Source organism: Ptiloglossa arizonensis, chromosome 14 (genome assembly GCF_051014685.1).
Source record: "Ptiloglossa arizonensis isolate GNS036 chromosome 14, iyPtiAriz1_principal, whole genome shotgun sequence".
Classification (NCBI taxonomy): domain Eukaryota; kingdom Metazoa; phylum Arthropoda; class Insecta; order Hymenoptera; family Colletidae; genus Ptiloglossa; species Ptiloglossa arizonensis.
In genome coordinates this window covers 4,711,936-4,729,234 of record NC_135061.1, presented here as the reverse complement: position 1 = coordinate 4,729,234, position 17,299 = coordinate 4,711,936, and the positions used below count along the sequence as shown (strand labels likewise).

The window sequence follows — 17,299 nt, the reverse complement described above, 5'->3', positions numbered from 1 at the left end:
TTTATTTATCTATTTCGGAAAGTAGTACCGTTTGTCCATTCGAGTGGGATCTAAGGGATCTTACCCGCCTCGTTCGGGTAATAGTCGAGAAACTACGTGGACTGTTTACTGAAAGTAAACGGTGAAATTTTGGAAGCGTATACGAGTCACTTTGGGGAGCGAAGAAATATCTGTCCGCGGTAAAGGGTTGGCAAGAGTGCCCCTGATACGGTTGCTAAGATACGGGTACTGTTATTTTGGTCGCGTTGCTAAGAAACGATAACAGTACTTGTTGCGATCGTACAAGCCCGTTCGTATAATATAAAAGAAAGTTTCATTCAACGTGCCAAGATGAAACGCACGTAAAGTTTGCACGCGTGTTGTAAAACTCTGCCGGCCGATGAAAAGTGTTCGTAACTCGGAAACGAAGCGAGCGGAACAAGTTCCGAAAGATTGGCAATTTACTTCAGCGACACCTTGTATACGGATGGAATTTCAGAGCTGGAAGAGTTTTTGCCGCGATCGAACCGGGTCAACAGAATTTCCAAGATTATGTAAGCCCGGCGAGGGATAACGACGATAATAAACGGGCGCAAGAGTTCCGAGTTTCTTGGAAAATTCGGACAACGGACGCAACAGACAAGTGTCAAAATAACTGAACTGACCCGAGTGCCGCTCGGTCGCGAAACGTTCCGGCAGCCAACAGTCCGGTTGGTTATTTTCAGTTATTACCGCGCCGGTATCGTTTCCGTGATTCCGATTCTTGGCTTCGAAGCGAAGTTCGATGCACGATTTCGTATTATTTTACGTAAATCCATCGCGCGAAACAAAGAATCGGTGTCTACCGGAGAGAAAAACCGTGGTCGCGGTGCTGCCGAAACGCGGCGCTAATCCTAACCGATTTACCGCGCATGCGTCAACAAAAAAACTAAAGTCTACTTATTTAAATCCCGTTTAATCGTTCTCCACTTCTCGACACCGTGGATATACCGTGAAACATCTAAGGAATGTCCGTTCTATAACGGGTATGCGCAATGTTTCCATACGAATCGCCCTGTCGAATGGTCGAAAATTATTAGCGAAATAATGGTGGACTTACTTTTCGTAGTTTCCCCAATTCGTTAACGTCCGTGGGAGATTGAACCGCCTGTAGAAAAAGAAACGGAATATGTATCACCGAATGTGTCAACGAGGTTTCACGGAAATGTGCTTCTTTAAGCGAGATTGTTTTTTCCCTTCTATATACACAAGGTTTTATTTCGAATGAACGTTGATACACTTGTAAACTGACAAAAAAAGAGATCCCGTTAAGAACGGGATTCACGAAATTCTACGTTTTCAGCAAATACCATTAAATGAAAACTGCATAGGTTCGATTCCAAATCTGAAGCTTGAATCTTTGTGAATTAAATTTCCAACAGTTACGAAAATGTATATGGAAATTCATATCTTTCAATGTGACAGGTCAAAGGGAGAAACAAAGTCTCGAAAGTAGCACCAAAATAAACAATAATACCGATGAAAAGTGTACGCAATTAAGCAACTTTTAAAGTATATATCGTACTATCGTTGTATATAATTATTATATACAATATACACGGAAACAATATATTATGTAATCTGTTTAAGATAGTTCAATTTCGAACAAAATACTCTCGGAAGAATAATAGGTTATCCGGAAACTTCTTGTTTTGTCTACATACGTATAGACGATATGAACAATGACATTTTAATGTACACACTACAGTATAAAGAGCTGGAAGACCCGCTTGTAGTTACTAAATTGTAAATACACAACCGAAGACGTTCGCGTTCGAACAAAATATTGTATTTACCTCTTTCGTTTTCCAAAAGTTCGTGTTGTCCATGCCGGAAACGCGGTTGTCTGGGATCGTCGTTACGCTTCCAAAATTTACGAGTGAGAAGAAGTTGTTGTTGTTGCCGACGTTACCGTTTGATTCCGTTTCCTCGGCGATAGTGTTGTCGAGAAACTCGTAATCCAACGACTTCGCGTCACGGCAATTGGTTACGAAGGAACGCGCGAAGCTGCTTTTGAAGAAGTGTTCCAGTGACACTTCGCTACCAAGAGCAAATTCCACTTTTGGAGCATCACCCATGATTCTTCGTCAAAGAATCTGTTCGTGATCGTTCACAAAGGAGCCCGTTTTTCTAGCCCGAATCAAGGTTAAAACCTTTCCAGGTGTCCAACCCGAAAACTAAATAACGACAAAGAAAAAAGCTCGATTTCGTGCATCCCGCGGAAACTTCAAAGGACAACGTCGTTAACCGATAACCGTGGTGCGAAACGGTTTTGCAATCTTTGTTATTCTCACAGTTTTCACTTGTTTTCCAGAAATCTATCGCAGTACATACCGACATCAACGAATAGAAATTCCGTCGAGCACAAAATTACGTGTTGTATTCGTGGAATTCATTAGGTTCTGTTGATCGAATCGATTTCGCTATACGAGAAAACGTTGATGCGACGAGAAGTTCGTAACACAACACGCGCTAAGACACACGGCACGCTACTGCGTGTCAAACTGACAACGAGCACCGCTCCGCTAGGTGAACCGAAGCCCGAGACCTGAGATCTTCGCTCGACAAAATACTGGAAGCAACCATAGAAAATCGCGTATTGCACATGCGCCATTTTACAAACTAATCCTTGATTCGTGGATTATATTCGAGGAATTCGCGATTTTCGTGACTTTATAATTCTTCCTATAAAAGTATTATGCAGATGAAAATACATACGTTCTTGCCATAACGCGTTTAAATGATTGCTACGGATAACAGCAATATATAATATTACATATATTTTATAACTCCCTTCTAATTCTATGCGTTTGAAGGAGTGTCTCAACATATTTTTAAATAATTTCGTAAATTATTTAGAAGTAATAAACATTTGTTAAAGTATAAAATAATATCTAAACGCAAAATAATTGTTTCGTTTACTTCGTCAAGAGATGGCGTTAAAATGTATTCCACTAACTTGCCATGCAGTTTTTACTCTACATGTATACCGTGATTATATTTTTGATTGTATATTGTAAGAGCGTAACAGCTACTAATATTTTTGTAGTACAGGTTTTTCGCAACCGAATTAATAATATTTTATATTGTATATATATTATTTGAGACGTGTTAAATACATTACAATTTTATCGTTTTATAGTAGAAAATTCATTAAGTAAGTGACATTCGTTAACACATATTTATTCTAACGAATAATCTTTTGAACATAACCTCAATCTACAAGTGAAGGAGTAACTATATACAATAATTTAAAGATATTTGAAAAAATGCCACGATTACCATTACACCCAGCTTCCGGAACGGGTCAAGTAACACATTTCCGAAATATGATACGATTCGTCCGTTATGGATGCGCAAATCGACCATTCTTCCATATTGTAGTAATAGGTGTAAGTTCTTATTCTTTAGATGCTCAATACCTGTCAAAATAATCGTAATCTTTGTAGGATTTTAAAAACAATTGCTTACCTAAGAATATTAGTGTTGTTTATCCATATGGACAACTATACTGTTTATTTATTTTCTCCTCATACATTTTTGGTATTATAACATCTTTTATTAGATAAACAGTATGAAAACTTCTATGTAAATCCTAGTAACCAGAATTAATGTTATTAATGTTAATATTAATGCAATAAAACTTCTTTATTAACCTTATTAAAAGAATAATAATGTGTACAAATAAAAAATTAAATGGTTTCGATTTAGAGGAAACTTGAGCAACGTAAACCTCCGATAGAGCAATTGGGCAGTTTTGATCCTTTGCCAAATAAATTCAATGAAAAATTACTTGCCCTAAATTTCGAACGTGTACAATATTGGATGGGATGTGGTGCAGACATTTCAAAACCAGTTGCTGAACTCTTGGGAATTGCTGGTTTCCTTCCGATACATCCAAGGACAGAGATGATGGCATGGAGAAATCGAAGAACGGCTAAAGAAGCTGCTGCAAATAATACTTCACAGGCAGAGTCTACAGGCTAATATTTATATCCCCTTTCCTTTTTGTTTCGTATTTAGGTTGTAAATAATATGCATGTACAAATAAAATTGTAAGAAAAAAAAAACAAATTGTTTTTATACTATATTAATAAGAAATTATGGTTTGTTACTTATAATGGAATAGGAAAGAATAAAATGTTCAATTGAAATGTAATTTTTAAAATTTAATTTATATCCTCTTAAATTAAATGCACTTTATCTAAATAAATTTTGGTAATGTTAATTTTATACACTCTGTTATTAAATTTTTAAATAATGTCGATTATGAAATGATGGAAATATTTGTACGAAAAAGTGAAAAAAATATTCCCCAGGTGAGGCTCGAACTCACAACCCCGGCATTGCTCACAGTTATACTGTCTTATAAGTACCGTGCGCTAACCGATTGCGCCACTGGGGAGTTGTACTCTCCTGTTTCTTATTCAAGTATAGAAGTCTGCGCATAAAAAAAATTTTTTTATACAGTTAATTACGCTAAAATATATTTTAGTATGTCCTTAAAGAAATAATACAAAACCAACAATGTGATTTTGTTGAATTTTATGCTTCTAAACATAACCTATGATATTGCAGGTGTCTTATTCTTAAATATTAAAAATATTGTTAATTTTAAATAAACAACACCTTTACCACTTGTCACATCAAGTGTAAATATACTTCTCTGTATTTTCAAATTGTATATACATAGTAGTAACCAAAATGCTACACATATGTGTATCTATATAAAATAAATTTTTATTAATCTTTCTTTATGATTATAAATGTATATTTTTAAATACTTGAATTTTATATAATTGATTTTCAACAATAATAATATACTAAAGAAATTTTACATTCTTTTATATTTCTGACTCCTTTTTTTCATATTGATCAAGAGCACAAATCATTTTCTTCCAAAGATCTTTAAGACTCTCTTCTTCAAGGTCTTCTTTGGTAAAATTATTTAATAAATCATAGTTTTCTTTTGCAAATCCTAAAAACAATAGAGAACTGAGATTTTCTATTACATGTAAAGTACTACTATCGTTATGTTTATTACCTTCATCTGTAGTCTCCATGTTAAACATGTGACCAATCTGCCAAGTACGTTTTAAAAAATATAATGACCAGTTTATGTACATATAAATTTTTTGCTCACTTTTGGATGAATGTACGGATATTAAAATTCCACCATTTTTATTTGTACAATTTTCATATTTCACATATTGTTTAAAATTAGTTTCATTTAATATTTCTGTTCGTAAAATATTTTCCTTGTTATATTGTGAAAATGCTAAAGAATAAACGTTTGATAAATTATCTTACATTTAGTAGATAAACAAATTATAAAAGTTGTAAGTTACCAGATATTAGAAGTGAAAAATTTTTCATCCTACAAATATTTTTCATCCACGGCATAATCTCTAGTACGTAAGATTTGTTCATTTCTAATAAATGACATTTTATGTCATAAATTTCAAATTCTTTTTCTCCCTGAAAAAGGAAGGCATAATGAAAAATTAACGTATAATACATATTTACCTCAAATACTTAATTTTACTTTATTTTTTAGAGATACCTCTAACTTTACTGTTAGCTCCACAAAAATTCGAAGATCAGCTATTTCTAAATCAGTTCTATACTGATAAATGCATTCTTCTAACCAATTTTTATCTATATTTTTGAATGTTACACCGGTGATTTGCCGAGTAATCTCACACAGTTTTTCTTTGTCTTGACTAAATAATTTTGTTTCTAATTCATTGAATTTACTGTTTGTAGGACATGATATTCTGTAATGAAGATAATAAATGAAATTTTTCTACATTATTTATAACTATACCAGACTAAATTAAATAAAAATAAACAAAAACGAATATAATACAACTTTAAAGTAACACATTCCTGATCATCTTTTACTTCTTGCTGTTTTAATTTTGCATTTAGATTCTTTGCTTTTTCAAATAACTTTGCTCTTAAATTTTTCAATTTAATCAATTCTTGATCTTCCATTGTTATCTTGAAATAGAGTACTTTGTAAGTTTCCTTTTAGTTTTCAAATCAATAGTTTTATTTTGTGTACTACTACAATAAAATGATGTACGTATCGAATAGTGTACTCTTGGCAATTCTTAATGTGCGTTTCATTTAAACTAATTATATTGCTCTGTGGTTTAGGCGCTAACCCATTTATAAATATTGTTTTCTTCGTTCACAGTGGCGCTGTGAGCGTTTAAAGACCATAATGACGTCACTATTACGTCTACCCCGCGCTTACAAACACTTATTTCATTGAAATAGAATAGCAAAAGCGTCAGCTGTTACAAACGTTTTTCCCGTTTAAATTTAAATATACAATTAAGTAAGATGTAAAGGTAATGTAACTCTTACACTCATATAACTGAAATTTAGTGGGAAATCGCCTGTTTCTTTTTAATTAGAAAAAAAGTTTTTAAAATGATCGAAATGTTAGAAAATGTATTAACCCTTTGGACTCGAGGAGATTCTCGGTCGCCACCTAATTCTGTGTACTATTTTCGATCCGGAAAAACTTCGTAGCTTGGTATTCAAATTGGAATTTAAATATTACGTTTTTGTAGAGTCTAAATGCATGTATGCGAAGTATATAAAAATGTTCCATTCCAGATTAATTTTACGACTTAAAGGATTTTCTCGAGGCGTCGATTTCTGGTAGCAAAGAAGCCTCGAGTGTAAAGGGTTAAAAGAAGTGAATAGCAGTAAGAAGGCAATACCAAAAAAATGTAATTCTACGTGGAAGGTTTTTGAAGTGTCTCTAACGAATGACTATAGTAGAAAAAAAAGATGTAGTTACTTTCATCATGAATTTAAATTTTTATATCGGGAAAATTAAGATTTATTAATGTAAAATGCTTATTATAATTTTGTTTCAAAATATATAAGTGAAATATGAATTAATTATATTTCTATACATTTGGTATTAGGAAATTATTACAAATCGTGCAACATTGGATCTATTTTCATCAGTAGAAATAATTGACGCAAAACTAAACTTATAACTGTAATAGTAATAAAAAAGGATGCAAAGAATAATAACAAATATATAAACAAATGAATTCTTATTACTTACAAAAATATTTACATGAAAAATTATTTAAAATACTACATCATAAAAACATTAGTTTTATTTAATTCCTTTATGTTCTTCTCCAATTTGCATGGATGAGTATAAATAAACATTTTTCTATGCTTGGAAGTAACCACTGTTAAGAAACCTAATAATTAAATTAAAATCGATAAAAAATAAAAACAGTTACTCTCCGGCATAGAGAAGCAATAAAAAAGTATCTTAAATTATATTATGATCAAATTAAATTATATTCTTGTTTACTCTCCATTTTGATATGCTTATAATTGTTTAGAACCTTAAAATCAACTGTGTATGAGCAAGTGCGACCGTTTAAAAGTTAAGTCAAATGACTTCAAATAGTATTTATTAGCATAAGCGTTGACAGCGCGTAAGCGTCCAAACCGAACGGACCCTCAATACTTACTCTTATTCCTATATTTAAAAATATTCAAAGACATGAATGTTTACATTTAATGTTTGAAAGTTTATATTCATGCAATAAAAGGGCGATGTATAATAATATGTTGCTATATAATCTACATTACTATAAATAATGTTGTAATAATTTTTAATAGCACCAATTTAATATTAACAAATATAAAACACTTCGATTTAATTAAGAATTGTGTAAATCATGGTCTACGCAAATAAGAACGCAAGTGCAAACACTCATAACGGCAACGGTATAGTTTATAGTTATGATATCAAGTTAACCTCAAATATTTTCGTGTAGCATTTGCTATTTAAGTCAATGCACGTATGCAAAATCTAAATGTAATTGTAATTTTAATCTAGGTAATCAGCATAATAGTGATTTTCTTATCATCTAAAGATCGTCAAAGTTTATTGATAAATATTATATTTTTTAAATATATTTATTATTTATTTTAGAAATAATTTCATTTAATCAAGAAAGATATATTACAATGAATCACTATTTTAATTAATGAAGAAATTGATATTTCAAAAATATCAAAATCCTAAAACTTATTCAAATTTTAATATGATGGATGATGAAACTTTAAACAGGTAAATTTATTGTGTATATAGTGCTTTATTTAATGATTCATGTTTATTATTTATTTATTTTTATCTATAAAACCATACAATTCTGAAAGGCGTGGAATAAAATAATGATTATTTAATTTTATGCTACTGTCAAATCTTCAAAGTTCTTTCACTATAGTCATATGCTTATTTTATTAACATAAAACTAATAATTTCATATTTAGACTTGCTGTTGAAGCTTTATTGGAAGAAGCAAAGCTTGGAGCAAAACGAGCTGAGATAATGGGTCCCAGTGGATGGATAAAACCGAAGGAATCTATTAATAAAAGATTCCTCCATTCTACTTTACGCAATGTTGTCCTTTCAAATAAGTATCAAATTAAGCGAAAAGAAAAACAGTTGCATAAGGTAGAAAGTAATTGAAGTTAATTAATATGATAATAAATATGAAAATGAATGGATTGTTTATAATCATAAATTATGTGATTTGTACTGTTTCACTCTTCAATCTGTTTGGTACTGTTTGTATGTAATTTTTATTATCAACTATTTACTCTTTATAGTAATTATGGAACACATCGATCCAAATATTGTTTCAATTAATTTCATGTAGTATCTGTTAACTTATTGTATATTTTGCAGAATAAAGAACATTTGAAACTTAACGAATTCATTGAATGTAAAGTAATTGTATATTTTTTAGATTCAAAGGTTTAGCAAAAATTAGAATGTAAAATTTTCAAAAAAATAAATACATGTATTATATAATATATAATATAGCACAAAAATAGAGATTTAATAAAATATATCCCTAGTATTCCATCTTTGCATGTAAAAAGAAAGTGAAAAGTATCTCGTCTCGTTTGAATAGCATCTATGAATGTTGAAAATGAAAGTACTTTTGCAGTTGGAATGTTACTTTACTTTTGCTTTAATTATAAACAAATCATATCGTTTATAATGTAAACTTATAAGTTTAATTAATAGATACTATATTCAAAACTATATTCAAATGTTTTTATACATTTGTGATTGTAATTATTGCATTTAATTTTACTATTTTATTTTATGAGTATAATATTGTAACTATCTTTAAAATATTTTTCTTTAAATAACAGTATATCTAGTGACTAAATAAATTTACATAAAATAAAATACTATACCTGAAATAAATAAACAAATAAAATGTTTGTAGATATATTGTCTCTAAACCGTTATAAATCTTATTTTATTAATTTGCTAACTTTGATGCATAAATAAAATTTAGTTGTTGTATTTATCACTGTTGTCCACAAAATCGGATATCACGTGTGAAGTTTAATGGTGACCACTTCCGTTAAGACTAGAGGAGTTCTTTTCCGTACGTATTGGCAGAAGCGTGAGATTGTACATTACTACAGTTGTATAACTACAATTTTTACAAAATATAATTTTGATCTATTCATAAGATCATGGCAATTCACATAAGAGGACTTTGTAGACTAGGTGTAGGTCTGATAAACAATAATTTGCGCAAAATCAATCTTAATGGTATGTAATCTTTTTAATCTACTTGTAAGTAAATATAAATCTATATAATTAATAAGGTTGGGGATAGTATGGGAAAAAAATCATTAGTAAACAATATTTTTATACAAAAATAATTAATACTACACTAAATTTGAACCTTTCTATTTTAATTCACTTTAAATCACGTGTATTCACGTTCTTTTTCTATTAGGATTCCGGTTTATGTATACAGAACAGTCTTTAGGATTAACTCAGTATGAAAACACAAGATTTATCTATTATAATCAATTTGCTACAATAGAAGATACATTTCGTCGCAAAATGAATGATATTTGTAACAGTGAAAATGGAATAGTATTCACAGAAGATATGAAAGCAATGTTACATTTAGCACAAAGAAAAGAAAGCGATTATGAATTATTACTTAAAATGATACAAAAATACATTAATTGTAAAAGTGATGTAAGACTTGGTACATATAATTTTGGGCCAATAGTGATGAGGTTATTCTATTTTTTAAATGAACCTGCAACAGCATTATCAACGTTTAAAACACCTTCATTAAACGAATTTTTTGGTCAAAAATCAACGTATCAAATCTTGTTGTGTCTATTATATAAAAATAACATGTTCAATGAAATGAGGGAAGTATATGATCACCTGGTGTCCGATGAAAAGTTAATGCCAATTTCAAAGTATTGTTTTGTTATAATTGCAGCTTCATGTTATAAACAGGTAAAAGCTGTATTACCAATGTCACTCTAATCATTTAAATTTATACATTAATTGCATTCACATATAATTACTTTGTTAGGGCAATCCAGACGCGACTGAATATGCATTAAAATGTTGGAAAAACTTAATACAACATGAACTAGAACCTTCGTATAAAAGTTCTGCAATAACTGCAGCTATAGCACTAAGGAACAAGGACCCTAATGTGGCATTGGAAATATTGTCGTCAATAAAGAAACAACAATATGTAGATGTCAGATGTCTTAAAATCCTGGCATATATAGAGTCAAACAAAATATTATCAATAATTCCCCTTCTTAAAACATCACTAGATCAGGATTACCACACTGCTTTTAAACATACATATTATCTTGATGTGGTATGTAAAATTACAGTTTAATATTTTCATATTTAATTAGTATTCATTATCTCATTAGAATTGAAGTTTATTTTCCACATAATAATCTGTTTATTCTTTCCATTTATAAATAAACATTGTTTCATCTTATCTTCTTATACGATTGAAATTTACATTCAGATACTATATTAATTTGTTCAATAATGCTGAGAGCCAAACGATATTCCTTTCAAAAAACAATTCAAATTTGTCTTTGATTACATTTCTGATACTATTTTGATAATTTCATTTAGTTCTGAAAGCACCGTTTATAATATGATTTTAAATAATTTTTAATTTATTTAAAAAATCCAAATATTAAGTACAAAGGAATTAATTATAAATTTAATTTCAAAGAAGTTTACAATTTTTCTTTTCTTTTTTATATACTAGATAAGGGTACTTGAAAATAGAATACAAAATGATGATTCACCAGAAGCTACAGAACTGAAAAATTTAATATTTACTCTTAAAAAACAGGACCGCGTTATAGATAATGTAAGTTACTTTTCAAAGGTTTAAAAATTGATAATTATGTCCTTCAGTTAATATATAATTCTCTCCTCATTTTACAGGTAACTTTAGAAGAGAAATTGTTGAAACCTATCATCATGCAGAAACGATTGGACAAACCAGTCATTGGAAACCAAAGATTCCAAATGCAATCAGAACAGAATAATAGACTTTTTTCATCAGAACAGGATGATAGATATTTTCCATCAGGACAGAGAATGAGTTATTAGTAATGTCTTTTCTTAGAATCTTTTAGCTTTTAATCAGTACTACGATTATTATTAATGTTAGTCTAAGAAGAAATTGCTTTTATTTCATCGATTCTATAATCATTTTGCATTTTATTGTTATATGTAATATTGTATTTTCATTATACAAACGTGTATACAAACGTGTATCATTTTTTCAATATATATATATATATAAACACACACACACACACACACACACACACACACACACACACACACACACATATATATATATATAAACACGTATGTATGGATGTATGTCCATATACATGTATTAAATTTTTCTTGAATTCATGAACAATTCTGTTGTAGGAGAATATCACTTCTCTATAATAATTTTTTAAATAAATATTGTACCTGATTTGATATTTATACGAATATTCTTTTTTTTAATACAAATTTTCAGTGGAAAGAATATACACGCTGATACATTTTTGTCAAGTTTTAATGAAAACTACAAAAATTTCTGTAAAATTAAGATTTCTGTAGCAAAAAGTAAACTTATTAAGGATAATTATAAAAGTCAAACTTAGTTTGAGAAAAATGTTAAAAGAAGTATTAAAAATTTGTAATAAAATTTGATTTGTTTAATGATTAAAGAAATATAAATATTTAATCGGACGAAAAAAAAAAATATAAGCACAGTGATTCATTAGTTTTGTTTTCAGTTTAATCATATATAACTGCAACCAATTAGTAATTAAAAATTCCAGAAAGACGGTAATTCGCGAAATAACTCACTTTTGCACGTACTGTGGAAATGTGATGTGACTGCACAATTTAAAAAGTTTGATTGCGATGTTGTTAATCGTGAAATTCTTTTTTTTTTAAGCCCTCTTAAACAATTATGAAAATTATATTCATAAATTCGATAGAACAGATCACGATCATTATGGTCGAAGAATGATCGAAATCCTGTAACACGATGATCGATTTTGGGTGGACTTGAAGCTTGACGGAAGTAATTCGGAACATTTGACAAATAAGACTGGATTATTCTCATATCGATCGAACATCGAAAAATCAGTTTATCTTTCACAAAATTGTTTGAAACGGATGGTCATTAATATATTTCACAAACGAGTATTATGGCAATTTTAGCTGAAAAGATATAATACCATTAAGGTTATACAAGCTTGTTTGGAATTTACGACAAGGTACAAGTCCATATTTGATTCTAGTATACGTGATATTGTTGAGTGAAAATTTGTAATTAATGATTAATTATTATGATTGCCGTGTAATCAAGTCAGGGATTAATGATGCTGATTACTGGATAAACAGTAAACATGATTAATGACTAAAGAAAGTAATTAAACCGAATATAAACATCAGATACGCTTAACCCATTAATTATTAATTACGATATGATTATATTTTTGATTATGACTGAATCAATAAGTGAATATTGAGACATTAATAATGAAACTTGAATTTTTTTCGCAAATACATATTAATTAACTATGTATGTGAACAAGCGAATGAATTAATTATGAAATGGGAACTAATAACTAATCATATATATCTCATATATATTATATTATTTATATCGATCTATATAAATTAGTTTTCTAAACTAAGTTATAGGAACATTGACTTGTTTTTTCGTTGCTTTAGGTGACAATAAGTAATTATTATGTAATAAATAGTGGAATATTTGGGCAAACGATAGAATTACTTTTTAGGAATTAAGTTTATTCGTCCAAAGGACTTTGTTAAAGTATAGCCAAAACTTTGTACACTTTGTATGTTTAACGACTAAGGAGAAACATTGAGAAGTATCTCCTTATTTCAATTGTCGTCAGAAAACAACAATCACATATGTAATATGTATAACTTATATATTTAATAAATAAGGAGAAACTGGAAGGAATTATCTCTCTCCCTCCTTATTTTGATCATTCTCGAGGAACTACGGTCAAAAAGAGTGCTCACGTTGCTAAACGATCTTGGATAAATAATTGACCTATTGTTTATATAATTAATCGATTAATTTTTTCATTAATTTTTTTATTAGGTTTATTAATAACTATTTTATGTTGTTTCTAGCCATAGAATATGCTAGCTAAATTTCTGCGGAAACCTGTTGAATTCTGTATATTAATATATACAATATATCCTTATACAAATATACATATACCCTGTATATTTATAATTTATATAAATAATTGTGTATTTGAAGTTACAAATGCATATAATGGATATGCAAAATACCAATGAAGTTTCATTATGCTAACGATATGCTAATATCGTATTGTCTTTGTATCGTAATGTACATTTTAGCGATGCAAAAAGATTTGTACTTTGGCTTATTAAAAAATTTCATAATATTAGATTTTTTAAATAAATCTATCGTTTCTAAGAACATGTCATTATTTCAAATATACAGCTTTATTATTTTAAAAATTATTTCATGGAATAAGATCTTTTAATTGTATTTCAAAAATGAAATAACTATGAAATAAGGTAACAGAATATTTGAAATAATATTTAAAACATTACTTCAAAAGGGCCTGTGTCCGAGGAATACATTACTGTTTCTAATAAAAGCTGAAGTAACTTTCCATCGAATATTTAGAAATTATTGATCAACGATTGCAGATTACAAATGTAGTTCTTGATCACCGATTAATCTCAACGATGACCATTCGATCAGTAATTATGATTATCATGATTATTTGGTATAATCGGCTATAAAAGTAATTACAAAGGGATTGATACGATCACGTTGAAAACCACGATATTTGTAAGCAAAAGGTAAATCGGGCGGTAGGTGGAACACGGTAGGAGTGCCGGGGTGGCTGCGACTGGTAGTAACCGTATCAAACTATGGAAGAAAAGGACGAAGCATGGTAACTCATCGCGGCGGAGGGTCCGGGGAAGCAGAATGACGTCATGTTGCTAAAGCGACGCGGCAACGCTGAGCGTCTGCGTGGGGCGGCGGGTGCCTGGGCAAGGATCAATAGCGTGTCAGCAACCAGGTAGTAGGTGTGAGTATATGTAGGTTTCTGAACGGTGGCAGTCCAGGAGACGAACCTTCCGAGGCAGGACACTTCACGAGTCGACTACAGCTCCAGTGTCGTCACATCGGAGACCATGCCAGTATCACTGCATCGTGGAGCCCTAATTGCCTAGGATTATCAGCTTCTCCAGGTAACGATACTTTTCGTTTTCCCCTTTGCTGGCTTGCTCGGCCTAGATTAATACCGGGTAGCCACGATTTCGAAAGCCATTACGTGCATCGATGAGTCGGGTGGCCACCACCCACGTATGTGAACTCGAAACGCACGATTCGAACCGCGAATGGAATCGGTATTAACGGTCAATAGCAGCAGCTTGTTACACGGTGTTGATTGAATTTCGCGATCAGATGCGACCGCGGTGACGCGGAAATGTTCCAAATGGGTGGCTCTACTTCGCGGCGGACGAAAGGGCACGATGGAACGGAATCGATAGTAAAATCGGCAGAGTTCCTTCGTTTGGCCAAGTAACCAAGTCGGGGTATAACTCGACAGATGGAACAGCGAGGATAACGGGGATGCGGGTAGAGAAGATAGAACGGCGGAATGAGACGGAACCCGTGGTGGGGATCGTGTGTAACAAGAGATATGGATCCCTAGGCTTCCGCATGAAAGTTAGTTACTCGGTTGTCGCGAACCGTCCGTTTCATTTTTTCAACGGAACGTCGCGAGGAAAATTCGTCAACGTAACCCGAAACCGCGAATCCAGAGTATCGATATCGAATCTACATCTACGAGAACGTATTTCGTATTGTGGGCCTCGTCTTTAAACGTTTTGCGAAAATACTCTAGCGAACGGAAGGATCTCGAACAGACGCGAGTTCTACGGGTACAACGGATTCTACGTCTAACCTATTCGATGTTACCGCATCCTTCTGGACCATTGAAACTAAAATTGATGCCATTTATTTCGTCTCAGGAATATCTATGTACTTGTATGTATACACACAGTATCGGACGAACAGTTTCAAACGGAATATCTTCGGGCGATCGATATATTTCTATTCGCTCGGAGAAACTTTACGAAACATTTCTTAAAATTAATAATCGTTCACCGAGTAGAGGATTCGTCGATCGTATCCGGGTCCATAACGTTATTTTATCGATTCGAAGTACAGACGGCCGAACAACAACGGTCGAACGTCGCTCGGACTGTATTTGTTGTCCGGTACTGTAATTTTCTCTAATCGTTTATCATTTCGTTGTCATCGAAACAAGAAACAGGTTTCGAGCAAAGTGTGCTCGGATTAAGAAAAGCTTTCAGGATAACTAGAAATGTAATTCAGCGTTCTATTAAAAATTCTGCAACTGCTCCCCTTTCGTCGTCCAGCCCTTGTGTACCATCCCTTTGCAGCGAATTTCAAATATTTTTTTTCGTACCAGATAACACGAAAGCGCCTTTTGTCCGATGTTGCACGGGACGAGTTCGCTGTCCATGTCTGCAACAGTTTCTCGAGAAACGATACGTGACTCACGGGGGGGGGGGGGGGGCGATTCCCTTCGTGAAAGTTCTCAATAAAGATCCAATGTGTGCATCCATGCGTATATTCCTGCCGTTTGATCAGCACCGGCTAATATCGTCATCGTGTTTACAAACATCGGCGGAAATAAAAGTAAACCGTCGACGATCAAAGACACCGTCACCGGATCGCGCGCGCGCGCTCGAAGAATTTTCGATCCGAGGTTCCTCGTTTATGGTGCCTCTCGCGGCTACCTACGTATTTAGCTATCGATACGCGCAACTCCGGCGGCGGTGGCTCGCTTGATTAAAATTAAAGTCGGATGGCGGCCGGTAGGCGCCGAACGGGGAAGCAATTACTTAAAAACACATTCGCGCATCGAGGAATCGTTTGATAAAGAAATTTCTTCGCTCTTTGCTCGAGCACTCTCGAGGAATAGAAATACAGTTTCCGCGTATCTGTGTACCAACACTGACCTAATTCGCGCGACTATCCGGACGCGGCGATCATTCGTGATCACGATCGTAAGTAAAACCGTTTTCCCTCTAAGTGAAACAGACCAACGCGAAACGCTGCGTCATTTCAGCCGATATTCGAACGCATCTTCGTTCGATGTACCAACGTTCCATTTAATTCGAACGTCGTCTTGGTACAAGGGAGCGGCCGCGTTTCGTGTTCGCGGGTCGAAGCTCCTCGTTGAATCGGAAACTTAATGGACACTTTTAATTAAAAATACTCTACGCGATTGACGCTGCGCGTTCGAATCGAGAGCCACTTTTACGTTCACACGGATGCACGTACGCGTTCGTCTACTTCGAGAACCACCGCCTCGTATAATTATTCGAGTCGATTTCGTTCGATGATTCGAAGTAAAGGCTGTTTCCATTGCTCGTACGCGGCGTGCGTTTACTATATACGCGGAATCGAACGAATTTCATTCTTCGTTCGGAACGTTCCGCCAATCCCGTTTCCCGATCATTTTCCGCGCGCGGGTTAACGACAATTACCATCCAATGAGTATTCGGTGCTTTAACTTCGACGAAAGTTAACACCGATTAACGAAAGGGCTGAATTTTACACACGTATACGGTACAAGCACGCTAATTATAACGCGGTAAGTGGAATAGGTCAACGTATGTTCCAGCCGAATCTGGAAATATCGAACAGCTTTCGCTTCTCGGTGTTCTTACCAATGTAATTTCCGTTTTCTAATTTATTCTAAACGTCGTTGTTATCCTTCTCGATGTCAAAATTAATTACTTGCTCGGTGAAATATTAATTTTTCTAATAAAAAT

The 17,299-nt window shown here is 32.6% G+C and overlaps 6 protein-coding genes and 1 non-coding gene across 15 annotated transcripts in view; 4 read left to right on the top strand and 3 right to left on the bottom strand.

The window, feature by feature from the left end:
• The window catches only part of LOC143154320 (uncharacterized), a 38,168-nt gene extending 35,684 nt beyond the window's left edge, over window positions 1–2,484 (bottom strand). The window contains exons 1-2 of the mRNA XM_076326327.1: window positions 1,815–2,484; window positions 1,079–1,126 (exon numbers count right to left, since the gene is read on the bottom strand). Of these exons, the coding sequence (XP_076182442.1) occupies window positions 1,079–1,126; window positions 1,815–2,096 (330 nt within the window). The 5' untranslated portion in view covers window positions 2,097–2,484. The remainder of the gene's footprint in view (window positions 1–1,078; window positions 1,127–1,814) is intronic.
• A 541-nt stretch (window positions 2,485–3,025) lies between these two features.
• Mrps16 (mitochondrial ribosomal protein S16) lies at window positions 3,026–4,177 on the top strand. Of its 2 annotated transcripts, XM_076326221.1 has the most exons (3): window positions 3,026–3,175; window positions 3,276–3,410; window positions 3,730–4,177. In XM_076326221.1, the coding sequence occupies exons 2-3, from the start codon at window positions 3,288–3,290 to the stop codon at window positions 4,003–4,005; spliced, it is 399 nt and encodes a 132-aa protein (XP_076182336.1). In that variant the 5' UTR covers window positions 3,026–3,175; window positions 3,276–3,287; the 3' UTR covers window positions 4,006–4,177. The 2 variants fall into 2 exon arrangements, with proteins under 2 accessions (XP_076182336.1, XP_076182335.1); XM_076326220.1 differs by lacking the exon at window positions 3,026–3,175 and having other exon boundaries at window positions 3,182–3,410.
• Window positions 4,178–4,329: 152 nt separating this feature from the next.
• On the bottom strand, window positions 4,330–4,423 carry Trnai-uau (transfer RNA isoleucine (anticodon UAU)). The gene is made up of 2 exons: window positions 4,386–4,423; window positions 4,330–4,365 (listed from the first exon to the last, which is right to left on the bottom strand). It is a non-coding gene; the product is annotated as a tRNA-Ile (tRNA).
• A 424-nt stretch (window positions 4,424–4,847) lies between these two features.
• Window positions 4,848–6,192, bottom strand: LOC143154344 (uncharacterized). 2 transcript variants are annotated; one of them, XM_076326400.1, is made up of 5 exons: window positions 5,891–6,192; window positions 5,582–5,795; window positions 5,367–5,496; window positions 5,063–5,296; window positions 4,848–4,996 (listed from the first exon to the last, which is right to left on the bottom strand). In XM_076326400.1, the coding sequence occupies exons 1-5, from the start codon at window positions 6,013–6,015 to the stop codon at window positions 4,863–4,865; spliced, it is 837 nt and encodes a 278-aa protein (XP_076182515.1). In that variant the 5' UTR covers window positions 6,016–6,192; the 3' UTR covers window positions 4,848–4,862. The 2 variants fall into 2 exon arrangements, with proteins under 2 accessions (XP_076182515.1, XP_076182516.1); XM_076326401.1 differs by having other exon boundaries at window positions 5,582–5,798; window positions 5,911–6,192.
• A 1,240-nt stretch (window positions 6,193–7,432) lies between these two features.
• On the top strand, window positions 7,433–8,778 carry LOC143154346 (protein POLR1D). Of its 2 annotated transcripts, none has more exons than XM_076326406.1 (3): window positions 7,433–7,794; window positions 8,003–8,140; window positions 8,344–8,778. In XM_076326406.1, the coding sequence occupies exons 2-3, from the start codon at window positions 8,058–8,060 to the stop codon at window positions 8,540–8,542; spliced, it is 282 nt and encodes a 93-aa protein (XP_076182521.1). In that variant the 5' UTR covers window positions 7,433–7,794; window positions 8,003–8,057; the 3' UTR covers window positions 8,543–8,778. The 2 variants fall into 2 exon arrangements, with proteins under 2 accessions (XP_076182521.1, XP_076182519.1); XM_076326404.1 differs by having other exon boundaries at window positions 7,434–7,906.
• Window positions 8,779–9,456: 678 nt separating this feature from the next.
• LOC143154308 (pentatricopeptide repeat-containing protein 2, mitochondrial) lies at window positions 9,457–13,397 on the top strand. Its single transcript, XM_076326293.1, has 5 exons — window positions 9,457–9,649; window positions 9,840–10,363; window positions 10,443–10,742; window positions 11,154–11,258; window positions 11,336–13,397. Exons 1-5 carry the CDS (start codon window positions 9,571–9,573, stop codon window positions 11,501–11,503), a joined length of 1,176 nt encoding a protein of 391 aa, XP_076182408.1. The 5' UTR covers window positions 9,457–9,570; the 3' UTR covers window positions 11,504–13,397.
• Window positions 13,398–14,537: 1,140 nt separating this feature from the next.
• Gluclalpha (glycine receptor alpha 1) overlaps window positions 14,538–17,299 on the top strand; it is a 47,031-nt gene continuing 44,269 nt past the window's right edge. For all 6 annotated transcript variants that reach the window (XM_076326396.1, XM_076326391.1, XM_076326393.1 and 3 more), the window contains exon 1: window positions 14,538–14,677. The gene's annotated coding sequence lies outside the window, so the exon portion shown is untranslated. The remainder of the gene's footprint in view (window positions 14,678–17,299) is intronic.